Source organism: Centrocercus urophasianus, unplaced genomic scaffold (assembly GCF_019232065.1).
Source record: "Centrocercus urophasianus isolate 14NV4802_14NV808 unplaced genomic scaffold, USGS_Curo_1.0 seq_13, whole genome shotgun sequence".
Classification (NCBI taxonomy): domain Eukaryota; kingdom Metazoa; phylum Chordata; class Aves; order Galliformes; family Phasianidae; genus Centrocercus; species Centrocercus urophasianus.
In genome coordinates this window covers 36,338,188-36,355,598 of record NW_024884475.1, presented here as the reverse complement: position 1 = coordinate 36,355,598, position 17,411 = coordinate 36,338,188, and the positions used below count along the sequence as shown (strand labels likewise).

At 36.4% G+C, this 17,411-nt stretch overlaps 1 protein-coding gene across 11 annotated transcripts in view; it reads right to left on the bottom strand.

Moving 5' to 3' along the window:
* Nucleotides 1-17,411, bottom strand: part of KIAA1109 (KIAA1109 ortholog) — a 109,490-nt gene that overhangs the window by 16,055 nt on the left and 76,024 nt on the right. For 6 of the 11 annotated variants that reach the window (XM_042811656.1, XM_042811657.1, XM_042811658.1 and 3 more), the window contains 15 exons: nucleotides 15,760-15,857; nucleotides 15,279-15,464; nucleotides 14,634-14,802; nucleotides 13,866-14,077; nucleotides 11,637-11,835; nucleotides 11,014-11,073; nucleotides 9,806-10,032; nucleotides 9,087-9,287; nucleotides 8,755-8,885; nucleotides 7,422-7,545; nucleotides 6,355-6,464; nucleotides 4,421-4,511; nucleotides 3,837-3,899; nucleotides 2,030-2,274; nucleotides 1,016-1,231 (listed from right to left, as the gene is read on the bottom strand). In XM_042811656.1, the coding sequence (XP_042667590.1) occupies nucleotides 1,016-1,231; nucleotides 2,030-2,274; nucleotides 3,837-3,899; nucleotides 4,421-4,511; nucleotides 6,355-6,464; nucleotides 7,422-7,545; nucleotides 8,755-8,885; nucleotides 9,087-9,287; nucleotides 9,806-10,032; nucleotides 11,014-11,073; nucleotides 11,637-11,835; nucleotides 13,866-14,077; nucleotides 14,634-14,802; nucleotides 15,279-15,464; nucleotides 15,760-15,857 (2,332 nt within the window). The remainder of the gene's footprint in view (nucleotides 1-1,015; nucleotides 1,232-2,029; nucleotides 2,275-3,836; nucleotides 3,900-4,420; nucleotides 4,512-6,354; nucleotides 6,465-7,421; nucleotides 7,546-8,754; nucleotides 8,886-9,086; nucleotides 9,288-9,805; nucleotides 10,033-11,013; nucleotides 11,074-11,636; nucleotides 11,836-13,865; nucleotides 14,078-14,633; nucleotides 14,803-15,278; nucleotides 15,465-15,759; nucleotides 15,858-17,411) is intronic. The other 5 variants (XM_042811664.1, XM_042811661.1, XM_042811666.1 and 2 more) reach the window with 5 other exon arrangements.

Genomic DNA, 17,411 nt, shown 5'->3' with positions numbered 1-17,411 from the left:
GAACATATCAAAAGCAAATGTGTAGCATCAATTATATAAGGAAGCCTATCAACATCCGCTTCCTTCTTTAATTTCTGTGATCTCTACTCTTCTGTCTGCCCGCTCTTTTTACCGTTTTTATTATACAATTATTTCAAGCAATATAATCTACAAAATGGTTAAAAATGAGAAAATTTTCAAATAAATTAGAGAAAAGACATCCAATGCTCTTTACTTTTATAGTTAACTTCACCTATATTACCCAACATTATCTAAGAACAGCTCTTGATGTAGAGGGCATGGTTACCAATTCTACATTTCTGCTGTAAAACCTGTCTTCATATAAGATCATATGAGATTATTTTTCCTTGTGTACCATAGCAAAAAAAATGTTGTGGGAGGAAAAACACCAACCTCCTTTCTAATTGCTAACCTCTGATGCATACCTCTCAGTGAAAAAAATAATTTCTCAGTTGACTCTATTTCTCAGAATTAAAACACATAAATTAATTTCTTAATACCACGTCGTTACAAGTTAATTATGCTGACAAGTAACGAATTTCTTAAAATTCATGATACTGCTAATATCCTGCCAAAGTTAATATCCTATGAAAGAAATGTAATGCTGCCACTCAATACTCAGCCATATACAAATGAAAAGAGTCAGGAAAATTTAAAATCATGATCGGAAGCAAAGCTCCCACATCAGCTTAGATGGTAAGACAAAAAATCCACTTAACTAAGGAAAACAACATGAGAATGTTAATATGCTTTTACACTCAGGAAACAATAGCAGCATGGAGAATAATAAGGAAATACTACAGTAGTCCAGCATTAGTCAAATCATTGAGTTGATTTGTTAAGTTGTCATGGTATTTCTTTGAAGGTGGAAATAAAAGAATCCATGCATTTTGAAATCCTTAAATTTTGTTTACAGAAGATAAAATATGATTTAAAAAGAAATAAAATAATAAACAGAAGAGAGGCATATGCTGACTTTGTTCTCCATAAAGCAATTGCATAACACATCTCTTACCTTCTTAAACTAATGTCATCATGTTCTTGCTGAAGTGTTGTGGGGTGCAGTACACATTTTCCACAATCGATTTCAACCCTGATATCAAGTTCAAAGTCAATATTTCTCTCAGTGGTTGTACCAGCCATACTTCTGTTTGTAGGTGTTGTTGGCCAGCGCTCAGTGAAGAGTTGGTGGACAGCAGCAAAGCCGGTTGCTTTCTTGCGAGATGTACTCCTGCACCAACATAATAATAGGTTAGATAATTGCACAGCATTTACTTGAACAGACAGTAGGAGAGATTCTTAGACATTAATAAATCCACTCTGTGGACGTATATAATCCTGGAAAAGACAAAGTTATGCCAAATTTTAACATCTGTCATCTGTTCCCACTAAAACCTATGCTGTGCCTCAAAACATTTCACTTTAGATTTTATTCTGTTCTCAGCCCTGAAATTTCTAAGAGCTACATCTTTATAAAAAGCAGCTACCTTTTCTGTTCAGAATTCCTCCTTCCCTAACAATGACCTTTTCATGAACACAATTCCTGACTCTTCCACATAAATGCTTAAGGAGAAATTCAGTCTTTCACCAATAACAGATTGTCACAGAATCACCGAATGTCCCAAGTTGGAAGGGACCCACAAGGATCATCCAGACTCCACGCAGGATCACCCAAATTCAAAACCACTGTCTGAATACCACTTGAACTCTGGCAGGGTTGAAGCCATGACCATTCCCCTGGGGAGCCTGTTCTATGCCCACAACCCTCTGGTGAAGAACCTTTGCCCTGGGCCCCATTGCAGAAGTCAGTGCTGCCCCTCCACTCCCTGTGAGGCCTCCATAAGGCCTCCCCTTAGCCACTCTGCATGTCTTGTCCTTCCCCATCTTCATAGCTTCTCTTTGGACACTCTCTAATAGTTTTCTATCCTTCTCATATTCTATTTCTCCAAAACAATATTTGTAGACTTAAAATCAATATTTCAAATGCACTTTCTTTATTTTTGTCTTCTTTCTTGGGACTATTACTTACGGTGGTTTCCTATAAAAATACGTTCGCTCTCGTTCGTGATCGTCTTCCTTCTCGGAGTCTTCACTGCTTGATGATAAGCTGTCGTCCCGACGTCCTTCTTCAGGCTGGAAGGGAATGCCAGGTGAGAAGACTGCTGGAGTTTTAGGTGAACCAAATACTGAGCATGAGCCTTCACTAGGAGATGAGTAATGGGAGGGACCATCAATAATTACAGACAAAAGGTCCATTTCTGTCTCCTCTGGAAACTGATTGTAAAAAGAAAAAAATACATATTAAATAGATAGATATATTTCAATCAAGAATCATTAGATAGCTCTGGAAAAAAAAGATCAAGAGTGTTATGAGAAACTTGCAATCCCAAGCTCTTCATAATACAGCCATATGAGGTACAGAAATCACAAGGTGGATTATGAAAAAGAAAGAAGTGAAAGGTTGGTATGGAGACACTTGCCATTACCTGTTGATTGAGCTCAATCTGTTAGCTAAAGATTTATCATGCTCTGATCAATTCATTCAATCAGAAGGAACGGAAATATTTCATACAAGTTTTAAAATATTTTGAGAGAAAAGAGCAAAAGCAAAAATCGTCATGAACCTTGTAAAGGGGTGAAGTAGCCAGAAGCATTAATGAGGTGTGCATGCAGAATGCTAACACAGAATGTACAGTCTTGTTTTGCAATTCTAGGCTGAGACCTTGGACAACATGTTGGACAAGCGACTAAACATGAAATAAACTCCAGGCTGCATTTCTGAAAAGGGCCACTGATTTCTCCCATACAGCACACTGCAAGAACTGCAAACTACAACGAGATCTGTGCTGAAATTAAGAACTGGCATTATAAGAATGCAGGGGGATGGAGTGGGAGGAATGTTCAAAAACTAAGAGTTTGAAGTATGTGATAAAATTTTGCTACACCAACAAAACCTAACTGGGCTTTTGTATATATACACACATACACGTATGTACATATCTTGTATTTTATATAGCCTACTGCTTTTATGAAACAGAAAAAAAAAAAAGGCAAGATAATGAAGATATTTAAATGTACAAAATATATTTTTGTTTCATCTCCTCTTCCCCCTCAGAAATAAGGATTTATTCCCAGAAGGGTGAGGTGAGTTGGAAAGTAGAAAGGGTATGTTACTATAACTAGATTTGACTTTTTTTTTTTGTGCATGGTGGTGTGTGTATGTTTATTTAAAATAAATAATTTAAAAGACTAAAACAAACTAACCAAATCTTTGCTATTACCCTTCAACATGTTTACTTTTTTTTTTTTAAAGCATTTTTAAAAATTGCCTGCGTACTAGGTTTTGAAAGATATGTTTGTTGGAAAACATCTCTCTGCATTAAATATAGGATTTCCAACAGGAAGAATAAGCAGACATCCTCCTACCCAGCAATTACTTCATACTGATGTTGACAACTATAATCTTGGAACAAAACATAACAGATGAGGACAACTGCACACACTGATGTCCTCTTCTTAAAGCACATTCTTAAATCCAAAGTTAGGTCACTTCACACCAGCCTTGATCAGACTTCACAAGGATATAAACAGACTTCCAGTAAATAATTTTTAAAAGGCCACTTAAAACTTAGTTTTAGGACTACAGACAAACATACCCAGGGAGTTCATTAACAGTTTATCACATTCTTCAGTTTACTTTACATATTCCAATTTAAATATTTTTAGGTTTTATATACATTCTGTTTAGCTGCATGCTAAAGAGATGGAATAGTGAAAAGCAGCTCCCTGAGAGAAGAATTAGTTATCTGGCAAAGACTGTTTCTTCTGAGAAATACCTGAAAATACCCTTCCCCTGGACAGCTGGATTGTTGTGCAATCCCCAAAACCGTTTTATTCAACTTAATTAGAAATGAAAAAGAAAAATTAAAATTAAAACAATTACAGTAACCTCAACCTGAAAAAAACAACAGGAACATTTTTAAAATGACAAAACACAGTGACTAAAAAAAAAAACACAAACCAAAACCAGTTTCAAACACACAAAATGATAGATCCATAGGGCTACAGCAAACTTACTAATGTCCATTTCTAAAAGTCTAATGGTCTATACAGACAAGATGATGTTTGTGATTTTTGCACACATCAAAAGAACTATATTATTAAGTGAGCCTAAAAAAAAAAAAGAAAACAACACACCAAAATAATTCTAATATTATACTCAATTAATTTCTATGTTAGAAACTCAAAATATATCTATCTATCTTATGTCAGAACAAACCTGTGTTCCAAACATCGATAATTTGAGTTACACAAATGAAACCTATCAGCAACTCAGGTCTGCCTAGGCAAACCCGTCTTGTGAACTTGTGACCAAATGGTATGGGACATAAGATGCTAAAGAATATAAAGTAATTCTTACAGAATCCTGTATGTTGAAAGTTACTCTTGGCCCAGGAGATGCAGCATCTAACCGGATGTCTGGGAGATCTTCACTGTCTCCTAGTCGAGAACTATAAACAAAAACAACACATAACAACTTATTTAGTTTTATTACATGATTTTGTGTTCATACAAATATTTAACTACACAAATAGAATTTGGCCATATGAGGCCATTATAATATATAATAACATATATATTGTATATGTGTATATATATATATATACTTGTTGTATATATATGTACAACAAGTATATATACAATAATAATCTAATATATATTAATGAGGCCATTAGGCCATATGAGGAGAGGCTGAAGGAGCTGGGAATGTTCAGCCTGGAGAAGAGGAGGCTCAGGGGGGACCTCATTGCTCTCTATAACTTCCTGAAGGGAGGTTGTAGTGAGCTGGGGGTCAGCCTCTTCTCTCGTGTCATTAGTGATAGGACCAGGGGGAATGGCTTCAAGCTACGGCAGGGGAGATTCAGGCTGGACATGAGGAAGTATTACTTTTCAGAAAGGGTGGTCAGGCACTGGAATGGACTGCCCAGGGAGGTGGTGGAATCACAGACCCTGGGGGTGTTCAAGGAAAGGCTGGATGTTGTGTTGAGGGACATGGTTTAATGATGGTGTGCTGAAAAAAAAGCGTTTTGTAGCTGAGCTTTTGCTCTAACAAACAGCATTACTGTGCTCTTTGTATCAGTTGTAATTTCTGTGGAAATAATTAGGAGACATTACTTTTGGAGCAACTTTTGCAAATGCAGCCCTAGGCTACTCCTTTTCACTCAGCGAGGCCCAAGCAAGCCACATGAGATACCCATGGTTTACGGAGACCAGGCAGTGGATGCGAGCACAGTGAAGAGGTGGGTGGTGCACTTCAGGAGACGCGATGTAAAAGACAAGCCATGTTCTGGATAGCCATGCACATCTGTCATACCACTAAATGAAGAGTGTCTTAGTCAGCTCACCTACACACACTGGGATAACGACCAAGGAACTGTGTATGGAGCTAATTATTGGCTTGAATACAATGCAAATGATAGTGGCAACATTGGAGTACTGTGAAGTTTGCACTAGGTCATTCCCACGAATGCTAACACAGGAACAGAAAGAATACTATATATAAGTTTGTCAGGGCCTAATGAACCAATACAAGACTGAATGTGACAGTTTCCTTGATCACATCATTACAGATGACAAGACATGGTGTCAGCCCTGTGAGTCAGAGTCAAAACAGCAGTCCATGGAGTGGCAACGTGATTTCCTAACTGAAGAAAAAGTTTTGATGCATCCCTCAGCAGGTAAAGCGATGTACACTGACTTTTGGGATAGGAAAGAGGTGATCCTTCCAGATTTCCCAGAATCCAGACAAACCATCAACACTGACTGCCACATCGCAACACTGACTAAACTTAAGTCTCAAACTTCCAGAGTCAGGCCAGGGAAGAAGACAACCTTTCTCTTGAAACACATGAATGCCAGGCTCCATACAAGTTTGAAGACCATGGAGCACATTGTCAGTCTTGGCTGGACTGTCCTACCACATCCACCCTACTGCCTGCAGTTGCGCCTTCTGACTTCCATCTGTTTGGGCCAATGAAAGATGGACTGCATGGGCAAAATCTGATGCCATCATAGCAACTGTTGAACAGTGGGGTCACCTCCACTGGTGCACTTTTTTTTTTTTTTTCTTCTATAATGAGTGCAGTATGCAGGCTCTAATGCATAATTAATGATAGTGACTGTGTTGAAAAGTAGTGCTTTGGAGCTGAGAATTTGCTCTATCAAATAGTGTTACTGTGCTTTTTGTAGCTGGTAAATAAATAGTGGGCATTACTTAGATGTCTAAGAAGAAGCGTAACAGCCCAAGTCCATTGTTTCTTCTTTACATATGCTGTTGTTACCATCACCATTTACCTTGTTCTGTCCATTCTCTTCAGAGGTGGTCTTCCTGATGCTGAAATACTCTTTGATCGGCTGTAGCTAGGTTTGTAGCTGAGACCCCATTTGTCTTTCAAGGAAGCAGCCTAAACCAAAAAGAATATTTAAATACAACACTGAGGCTATAGAGAGAAAGAAACTTAGGAAAGCTGAAGTCTTGCTTCAAACAGATAAGCCGGTAAAAAAATGATACTTATGTACTACAGGAATGAAAATGCATCTCTTTATCAGCATTTGCCAGCACCTTCATCTTTACCTCTGGATAAACATTCACACTTGCTGGAATTTGTAGTGTCCTGTTGCTAAAAGCTAATAATCCAAACACTCTGAAACATATCCTTCCTACATTTCACTATTACAACAGAGGAAAATGAGCTAGAAGACAGAGCTGCACACAATAGTAATATTTTACTTCCTCATGAATGAAGCATTGTACTTGAAGCTCATGCACTAGTGCACACTGAAAATAACGTTTTGTCAGTTTTATTACCAGGTTCTGGGATAACAGCCATATGCTTATGGATTAGCTGCAAGACGTGTGTGTGTGTGTGTGTCCAGTTTCTTCTGCTCTCTCTTTAGTAGCTTGTTTTTATTTTTACTTCAGTTACTTTTGGAAACACGCAGTTTATGTATACAGAGAACAAAATTATAGATAATACATATGACAAATGTAAAGAAATACAGTGGGTATCTATTGTTTGCCCAGGCAGTTAACATGCTGGCATCTGGCATTCTTCAGTCCAGTTAAGAATCATTTTAAAATCCTCCACAAAGAGTGAACTACATCCTCATACACACATTTTCTGACATGTATTTCTGATCTTGTGAATGTGAAAATAAATACATCTATGAAATTTCAGTTTTTCTATCACTGCTATTATAACTAAGGGGTTACCTAAACCACTTGATATTCTTAGTCTTTCTTATTCTGTACCTTCCTTTTCTTAAAAAAATAAAGCATTTTCACTGTTTTAACTAACAACCAGAAAAGAAATACACCATGCAAGTGCAACCATGTTTAAAAGTAACTTGATACTGCTCACCCTCATACTGGATCGACGTAGCTTCTTTCGAACATCTCGGCGGATATCATTCACAGCCACCGACTCCAGTTGCTGATAGCGCTGAATTTCTTGATTTATAGTTCCTTCACTCGCACCTAATTTTCTGGAGATAAATTACAGTGAAGTTATCTTAGAAAGAGATAGTACTATTTCCACTGTCTCAAAAGCAGTGTTGCACTGATGTTCCGCTTTTACTGAAAAAAAATGGGATATTCCCCAGGAGTTTTATGAGCGCCAAATACAGCTTCAGAAGATTTATCCTTGTTTCATATTGCAACTTCTAGGTGGGTGTTTTTTCCTTAAAGAGGACTCTTTGATTTTAAGGTTTTAGTGTCTAAATCAATTAGCAAAGCAGATAGAGAACGCAGAACAAACTAGTATGCAAGAAGACACCAAACAACAGTATTAACACAGGGCTAACTCATGTGGAGAATACACATCACTAAATAACTTAAACAACTCCTTAAAGTACCTGCTATTTTGAAAGAATCACAGTGTACTCTACTTCTTGTACAGTGAGAATAGACCCAAAGCATATTTTGATTGTGGAACCCACATTAAAGAACATTTAGCCTAAAATCCATAGTTCAGATACAATTGGCTTGTTAACACTGTCAGTAATTTTATTCCAATACAAGTGTCTCCACTCTGTTATTTAACACCTAATTACCAACCTCTATATTCCTCTCCATGACTGATAACTCTTAGCATAAATAACTCTTAGTCTACTGTAGGTGAGGAAAAAAAAAAAGCAATACCAAAAGTCCAACAAACTATATTTGTGAAAAACAGTAAAGTTCAAAGATGAAATTTCTGAAATTTTAAACAATTCTTTCAATGTTCTGTGAAGTTCATCATGTGAGATTTGTTTTAAAATACCATGTACAAGATGCAAAAAGAGTCAATTTATTCTTCCAGTGAACAAGACTAAGTTTACTACTTCGTTAAAGTAGTCACCATAATAATAAGTCAAGTGGGAATTAAAATTTTGGATCAGCAAGAAATTGATAATGATTGCCATTGTAATGGAGAGCCAAAGAGATTAATTTGATGCTTGGGAAAGAATGTGAGAAAACTGATATTTGCTTTTTGTTTTTTCATGGAGAATCAGAAAAGTCTTTTTTTTTCTCCCTCTTTTATTATTAAAAAAAAAAAACAACCAACAAAAAACAACAACAACAAAAAAACAAACAGCAATTCCCTTTTGACCATCACAATGCTGCAAGGTATATGATAAGGAAGGGAAAGAAAGAAGTCAGCTGCAGTCTGATATCCCCAAACTTTGTGCGAGTTAAAGCAAAATCCAACTTACTTTAAGTCATCAATAACTTTAGCTTGCTCATTGAGTTCTCTGATATCAACTAAACGTTTCACAAATTTTCTTCCTCGCTGTTCTCCAGTTTGAATGCTAGAAGCTCCCTGCCGCCGGTGATCAACAATTTCCTATTTAAAATAAAGATGTATCAACGCCCTCGTCAGAAACTTGACATGAATACGATTTAACAAAAAAAGTGAATTTTACACCTTAAAATTTGGACTAGAGCATGCAAAAGAATCACTTTCAACTCAAAAGGCAGCCGATTGGAATTCTTCCAGTGATCCAAAGCCCATCATTCAGTTAGACACAATTTAGCTACTACATACATGTCCCCATGAGCAGGATCTGCCTGCTTTCATATGTGATCTGCTAGACTGAAGAGAATCACAGCTCGCTGACCCCAACAGAAATTCTACAGGAACAGAGTATCGTTGGTTTGTGGGACTCAAACCCAGCAGGTGATTTACAATCCGCTGCCCAAATGTTAGCTTGCGTGCATCTCCACAAAATGAACCTCCACCTGATTTCTAAACAACAAACAGGAACATTAGTGTTCTGAGATGAAATCTTCACCGGTGGCAGGCAAGAGACATTTACAATAGAATACCTCTTAAAATAGTTCTATGTGAAATTGAAAAATAAGATTAACAGATTATTAGGTAGATGTACCAGAAAAAGTTTCTTTCATTTGGTTGTGTTAGTAATACACTCTATACACTTATAAGAAAATGTAAGAAAACATAACATAGCTACAGCTTTTCCAGTTCAAGCACCTGAAGTTAGTTATCGTATCTCCATATTTCCAAATTCAAATTCTAGATAACACCAGTGGAAATATGATCTGTGACTTCTTGTGTCTTGTGTTTTTAATATGGCATTAGAAAACTAACAGATTTTTGTTTGTTTGTTTGAAAATGAAATCATACAAGCTATGAGACTAGCAAGTTGAACTCAAAAAAACTCAAGACTAAGATCTTCCCTTCTGACCGAAAACTTTGTCAAGCTCATTGCAATCAACAGTACTTATTTTGGTTGATTAACTTACTGCATGTATAGTTGGAGACATAGTGTCAACTTCATCCTCATCTGACAAGTCAGCTATGTTTACAGAGTTGAGGTCAGCAATATCATCAATATCTTCTTCTCCTGTCAGCGTTGTGAGGGTGTTGCCTAAAGCATTCAGTCTTTTCCCAATGTTTGGATCCATATGAACATCAATACCACACATCTTCCATAACACATTGAGTGTCCAGGTTCCAGCACTACTACTTTCTGAATTTATTAAAAAAATAAAAAAATAATAAAAAAAGAATGTTTATCCAGTTAGATTAGACAGCATTTATCAGTTATGAAGAAATGTCTTTACTGCCCACTTGGGAAGAACTTTGAGGAAAATCTACCCCGCAGCTTGTTGCTACAACTTTGCAGCTTCTAAGTTATTATTTCTTCAAAAAATTATGTATGCAGACAAATCTAATGAAAATAAATACTCTTCAGCAAAGATAACAGCGAAAGCAGGATTTCTAATAGCAGGAAGTCTAAAGGATGTTCGTCTGCATGAAAAGAATGCTGACTTTTTTAATACCACCCCCCCCTTTTTTTTTTCTTTTTAAAAGTGTCAAGTCCTTGAACAGTGAGGCCAGAAGATGATATAGGTATAGTGTGTCATCTGAATACCGTGTCCTCCCAGGATTTTTCTAATGAGTGCCACACTTTGTATCACCAAAATCCAGTACTTCTGAAAAGCAGAACTACTGAATGTATTTTTTTTTCCTTCTAAATGAATTCAGCCCATTTCTCTCCATTGAGAATTCCACCCAAGATACATTTTTATTAACTGCAGCATGTATTTTATTCCTAAGTCTCCTCAACACAGAAAAACAAATGAGGGACCATTGTGAGCAAAACTATGGGTATAAGGGACACTGCAGATGCAACGTTTGGGCAGATAGATGAGAACCACCAATCTGCAGGTATAGTGACTACGATAAACAGTGTCACTTAGTTTTGAAGCATATCAGAACTCAGCAGGTGTGGCTGGAAGGAGAATGCATGGGAACAACAGGAACTGTCTCAGGAAGCACCAAGAGAACACAGCTGTTACAATGAACTATTCTCCAATCAAGGAACAAACTGATACACACAGAAAAACCCACACCAATTAAATTACAACAAAGTTATCAAAGCATTTAATTTTCCTGTTTTATGAATTCTTTATTTATACCTGAATGTAATTATTAAAAAGTATATTACCTGCTGCAGCTTGTCCTGTTGTCCTAGAACATACTTCATATGTACCATCTGGCACAACACCTGCATATAAAGCACATGAGCAGGTTACGCACACAGTTTGGAAGTTGCTTTAGACCAGCCTTTCCAAATTCCCCCTCAAGTCTCTTGTGCTCCATAATCAAGGCTTAAGCATAGTGGACTAGATTTTTAGTTTTAATTCCCATTGAATTCCTTTGTTCATATTTGTTAAGGTTGAATTTACAAGGTAACATCCAAGTTCATATTAACCTGAAATTTCACATGAATTCTAGAACCTTCAGTCTGATACAAATGAAAATCATCGGTATTAAAACACTGAAAATTTTCTGGGACCTTATGACATCATACAAAAGCAATTTATCTAATTCTTCCAACATTTATCAGACAAAACTTCAAATTAATTCTTACGGTAAGACAGTGTCCCTTAATAAGGGAAAGCAACGTGTTCTAACAGTAATATGACCGTTTAGATTCACATTATTTTGCTTTCAAAAAGCCAAAGGTTTTTCTCTGTGGGGAAAGCTCAGTAGTTTAAAAAGGAGCAACAAAGGGTAAATGGAGATTTATATCTGCAATTCTATTGTGCAGTATGAAATCTTACTTACATGCATTCATGACTAGATCTCCTCTTATTTCTGGTTTCCAGTCATCCCAACTTGTCTCAAAGCCATCAGCAAAGCGGATACAGAAGTTTTTAAAGTGACCTTTGCTAACTAAAGATTCTGAGGAGCAGGCGGTGATTAATGTGCTCTCAATGGTCAGGACTAAAGCAGAGCCAGTGTCAAGATCAGCTGTATGGTTAGACTGGAAAATAATATCAGAGAGAATTCACTCAAAATTGCAAAGTTGAATATTGACTACACACTTAATGTTTATCTTTGCCTATCAGAAAACTGATCCCTTTCTCATATCTTTTTGTATTTTCCTTTCCCTGCACAAAGTTTCAAAAGTATCACGTCTGTTCATATAACGTCTTGAATTGCTGTTTTCTAGCAAGCACTGCAATCACATTAGGGCAATGGAAGTTGACCTCATCTGGAAAGGGAAAGAAAATCCACATTCCATCATGGACTAGATACTCAAGTACTGTGAACCATTTTGTTACCTCCTAAGCACAGAACAAAATTTGAACGCTTTAGTCTGTAAAAAAAAAAAAAAAAAAAAAAAAAAAAAAATTTTTTTTAATTTAATTTAAAAAAAAAAAAAAAAAAAAAAAAGGCTTTAGGTTGATCAAATGATGATGAAAAGCAGCTTCCAGACTTGCAAGATTCTTTGGTGTTTATTTTGTTATCTACAATGGTGCAGAGCATTGAATACACAAATTGTCTGATTAATTTCCAGCTCTCTGTATATGTTAGTCTCTCAAAAGCCCACATACTCCCTCTTCTAAAGCTATACTTCTTTTCATACGACATATTTATTGCAAGCATACTGTTTTATATACAGCTTTATTAACCAGATTTTTTTTTTTTTAAAGAATTTACTCTTTTTTTTTAATAACATAAAAGCATAAAATACCTTCTACTTTGTCTGCAGCTGCCAGATACAAGATTAAGTATCAGAATATTATGTCATTATGAGTTCTTGGTTATTGCCTCATTACTCCTGTATATTTCAATGTATTATGACTATCCCTTTCTACATCATTAAAATGAGTCATTTCTGTTCTGGAATTATTTCCCTGTAAGAATATTCTTTATTCAACATTGGAACAGTCTCTGAATTCAGGGTTTTCTCTTGAAGCTATATTGCACTATTTATCCTTACAATGCTCCACTGTTATGTGTATTTTATTTTTTAAACTGCTGTCAACAGGCAATGTAGTGTTTTCTATTTTGTAATTAAGAGGTGCTGATCATACTTTTACATATGAAGAGACAGACACAACTGCAGTTATTTCTAAGGCAGGATGAACAAAAGGAATACAGATTACAAAGAATTGCTCTGTAACCGAGAATAAAGCTTCATACTTCCAAGAAAGTGAGGACCACTGATTTAGCTGCCTTCCTATTTATCTGAAGAAAGAATCAGGATGCAGATTTGCGTTCACAACTGAGGAAATGTCCTGCAACATGCTCTACTGGTTGCCCAGAAACTCAGAAACCCGCACAACCTGTGAAAGGATTGCTGTGGGGCCACAAAGCACGACCCTTCAGATGCTCCACTGAGCTGTTTCTCATTAAACTTAAAGACAGGAAGGGATACCAGAAGCATAATGCAACGTACATTCCCTTACAGAATGAGGTAACAGCGCATGAAAAAATACATTGTCATGTACATCATATTAGAATCTCCCTGCCCTACGATATACTTCATGCCAGCAACTATAGTTACTATAGTTACATCTCTTTCTATAACCTAATCTGAATTCTTAAATGAAAGTAACTGCTTGAAAAACACAAATCAAGTAGTAATTCATACTGTCATTCCTCGTTGTGATTAAACAATAGTTCGTTTGCGTATTTTAAAAAGGCTTTCTATTTTTAATCATATGAAAAAGAAAAGATTAATTGAAATTTCTGATGCAAGTTTTCAAGGAAATATGAGTCACGTGAACATTTCCAGGGACTTTTAAAAGGCATATGGCATAAATGAGAATCCAGTACATTTCCCCAAAACAGAGGGACCAGCTGAAGCATGCATAACTTTGTCTTGCCAAAAGTTAGAACGCCATTTCCATCATGAACGCCATCACTACTGCAATTATCAACATGCTACAACTTTTTCATCGGTGTAACAAAAAATTACGTTTATGTACATAAAAGCCATATACCACATAAAAATGGGTATTTCAACAGACTCAACAGCCACGCTGCTTCAGATACTTTGCTTACCTGAGGTGTGTTTGTGATGGGTAGGCAAATTCCTAAGTCATTTACAGTCAGCTGAAGAAATAGAGTCCCAAAAGCCTGTGCAGAGGTTTGCTGGATTCCAGGCAGCATGTCTACTACTTCTTTTGTGGCCATATGAATATCTTTATGCAAAGCCATCCTCTGTTCATTCCAGTTGTCATATGCAGCCTTGTAATTCAGCCAAAATAGCACAGCTTTAGGAAGAAACCAGAATGCTTGGTTGAAATGAACTCATACAAAAAAAAGAAAAAAAAAAAGAAAAAGAAAAAAAAGCACATCTGTTTGGTTTTGTTTTTTTTTCCTACTTGTACTGTTTCTCCATTATGTTTATGCTGTGAATGCTTAGCAATGGGCATGAGTGCACATACACACACATACATACTCAGGATGTACTTAAGAGGTTCATGGTGCAAAGAACAAGACCAGCAAAGCTGGTTACTGCACTAAAATATAGAAAACAATGCTATTCTCAGCTTCAGAAAGACATACAAAAGCATATCCCTCCAAACTACCTGAGAACTAATCATCTCACTAAATCAAGTTTTTGACATGAGGACTTTTTAATCTATTTGCAAGCAGCAGATCTCCTATAAATAGCTAGGATATTTCATTAAACATTTTTGTTTGGCATGAAATAAACTGAATCTTGAATATGCAAGCCTGTTTGTGGAAAAAAAAAAACACCACTGAAACTAAGAAATAGCTAGTTCTCAATGAAAAGAAATTTTGCAGCAATTGTCTCTTCCATACCTCTATCAAAGGCCACAGGCTGAGCAAAAACAATTGGTCTGTTCAAAGTAATAAGTACAGCTTCTCTATCCGATGAGCCACTGATTTCTTCTCGGAGAGCATTTCTTAATCCAATTCTTGTCTTAAAATAGGCAACCTGATGAAAGTCTGAGCCAGCTTCTTCATAAACCTTAGAATGTTCAGAAACGGAGAGCAGGAGAAGTTCATAGCAGGGAGGAGGTCAGGGAGGAGGAGAAATAAGTTAGTCTATTTGACAAAATGTAGAATTACAACATGAAGTAAAGATCTCTCCTTCCCCCTTTTCTTCTTTGATCCAAATCTTCTTTGAGGATAATCAATTTCCTCCCATTAGTTTCTAATCACAGTGTTATTTTTCTTATTTATTGTAAAATAAGTTCACTGTTAAATAAAATAACTATTCAGATTATCTATTTTGAAACCATGTCTAGATTCTAAAACTTGCATTTGTTTCTAGGCAACAAAAAATATTTCTGTACCATAGAATTAGTTATTCCAGGTGATACCTACTCCATCGTTTTATCAGAACAAAGAAAGAAAACGAAGCCACCAGTTGCCTCAGTTCTGCATTTCTAAATCATGCTCTACTAAGTCTCAACAGCATATGGATAGATGATGAACACCAACCTGATGTTTAACAATCTGTCCTAGTGCCAGATTTAAATCCACCTGGCATTTCCCAAACAGTTTGAGGTAGCTGCTACTTCCAGGCATTGCTTTGGTTTGAAGTCTGTTTGAGAGTTCAAGTTCTATCAATCCAGTTTCAAATCTTACAGCTCGCATCGAGGGTGTTGTAGCCGTCACTTGAATTCCCTAATAAATAAGGAAAATAAAGGAGGAAATTAAAGTGTGGCTCCAAGGCAGTAAGAGAAGTGGGGGGAATAAAACAAAAAATCTTTTTCACCTTGCAGCTAAAAAAAGAAGAAGGAAAAAAAAAAAAGGCATAATGATTTTTCACAGTGAAACCTCAATAAACTATAAGATTACTGGAAGCAAATTCAAGATTCTTCATGCAGAGTATTCTTGATTCAGTTAGCTTTCAGGTATAAACCAAACTATTCCACCACTAACAGCATCTAGAGCCATTGTTTTATCATTATAAGGTTACCTTAAACTGTAGGCTCAATGAGTATAGAAGAATTTTTGGTTTTTCTCCATCACTTGTGCCATCATGTTCATTCCAAAGAGGTATTGGCTGCTCACCTCCTATACACAATAAATATACACAATCAGATTTTTAACACAGAAAACATTGTAAAACAAATAGGTTTTAAGAAAGTGACATCGAATTAAGCCTCATTTCTATCAGTAATTTCCTAAACTTTTATAAAAACAGATATAGGTTGAAGACATGACATACACAAGTATAGGTTCAGCTTGTTAAATGTAGCTAATAGTTCCCTACTAGAAATGGAGACAAAGAGATATGATCCTCCCTCATCAGACTTTCTGCAGGAGGACTCGAAGCCTGCTAGGCAACTTGAAAATCTCATTTTCAAAATATATTAGTGCAGGAAAAAAATACATATTTTCTTATTACTTGATAGTACAAAGTAAATGCCAACCAAATACCATGCATGGAAAGAGGCACTGAAATCATATCAATATCTTTCAATAATGGAGAAGAAGGTATTCTCTGGCAATTTAATTTAGCAATTAATTCCTCATCCTGGCACATTTCATGCCAAGTTATACATCCCTAAGTTCAAGCAGCAATCCTGTCTTAGCTACCCCTTGAGATCTTATCTGCATTCCATCCTAGTTTATAGGAACAAGTTGTTACTGGGAAAGGCTAAGGCCATTAATTCTCTTGAAAAATGCCAACTCTTCTAATTAGTTATTTGGTGGTAAGAGCTGGTAGTTAAATCATGGATTTTTTAAATGTTATATACAGTAAGTTTTTATCACCCAATATTTATCTGAGTGTCTTTCCTCTCTGTAGTGAGGCTGTGAATGCCTCCTCCCTGGAAGCATTCGTGGCCATGCTGAATGGGCTTTGAGCAACCTGGTCTAGAAGGAGATGTCCCTGCCTACAGCAGGGTGGTGGAACTAGATGAACATAAAGGTCCCTTCAAAACCAAACCATTCTACGATTCTGCTTTATTAACCACCCTTAAATATTCTTAACTATGGTCACGCAAAGCTACAATAGGAACCTGAGGGCTCTGAGAAGCAAGAGGAGTTACTATTTTTCCATATATTCCACATATTCCATATGTTATCCATATAGATATTAAAAACTGTTTTTACAGTGCTCTGTTCATTAATTAGATTGTGATCTGTGAAACTCCACCTTACATTGTTTATCCTTGTGTAAAAACTAGCTATTGGCATTTCAGCGGAACGGAAACCATATTTAGGGAATCCACTTCAGTCTACTAGGCTAATTGGGAAGCTCAAGCCATGTAAATTACTTTGTTATAAGCCCAAAGGACAAAGCTGTCTTTCTTTTCCCCACTGCTTCACATTCAGCACCCAGGCCCCAGGTCTGGATTGCTCGTGCCTGACCACACTCCTGAATTAGCACAGTACAGAAGGCAGCAGTCACATGCAAAAGAACAGCAGGCTACTACTCCCAAATTTATGGTCTGAAAAAGCAAAGAACCAGCAAGTGGTAATAAATCTCTCACATAAAAACAGAGAAGAGACTGAATATATGAAACTGTGAAATGCTGTAAAAGATACAGTGTATATGATATACCTTTCCTATTTTGCTGCTTAATGCTCTTTCAAAAAAAAAAAAAAAAAAAAAAAAAAAAA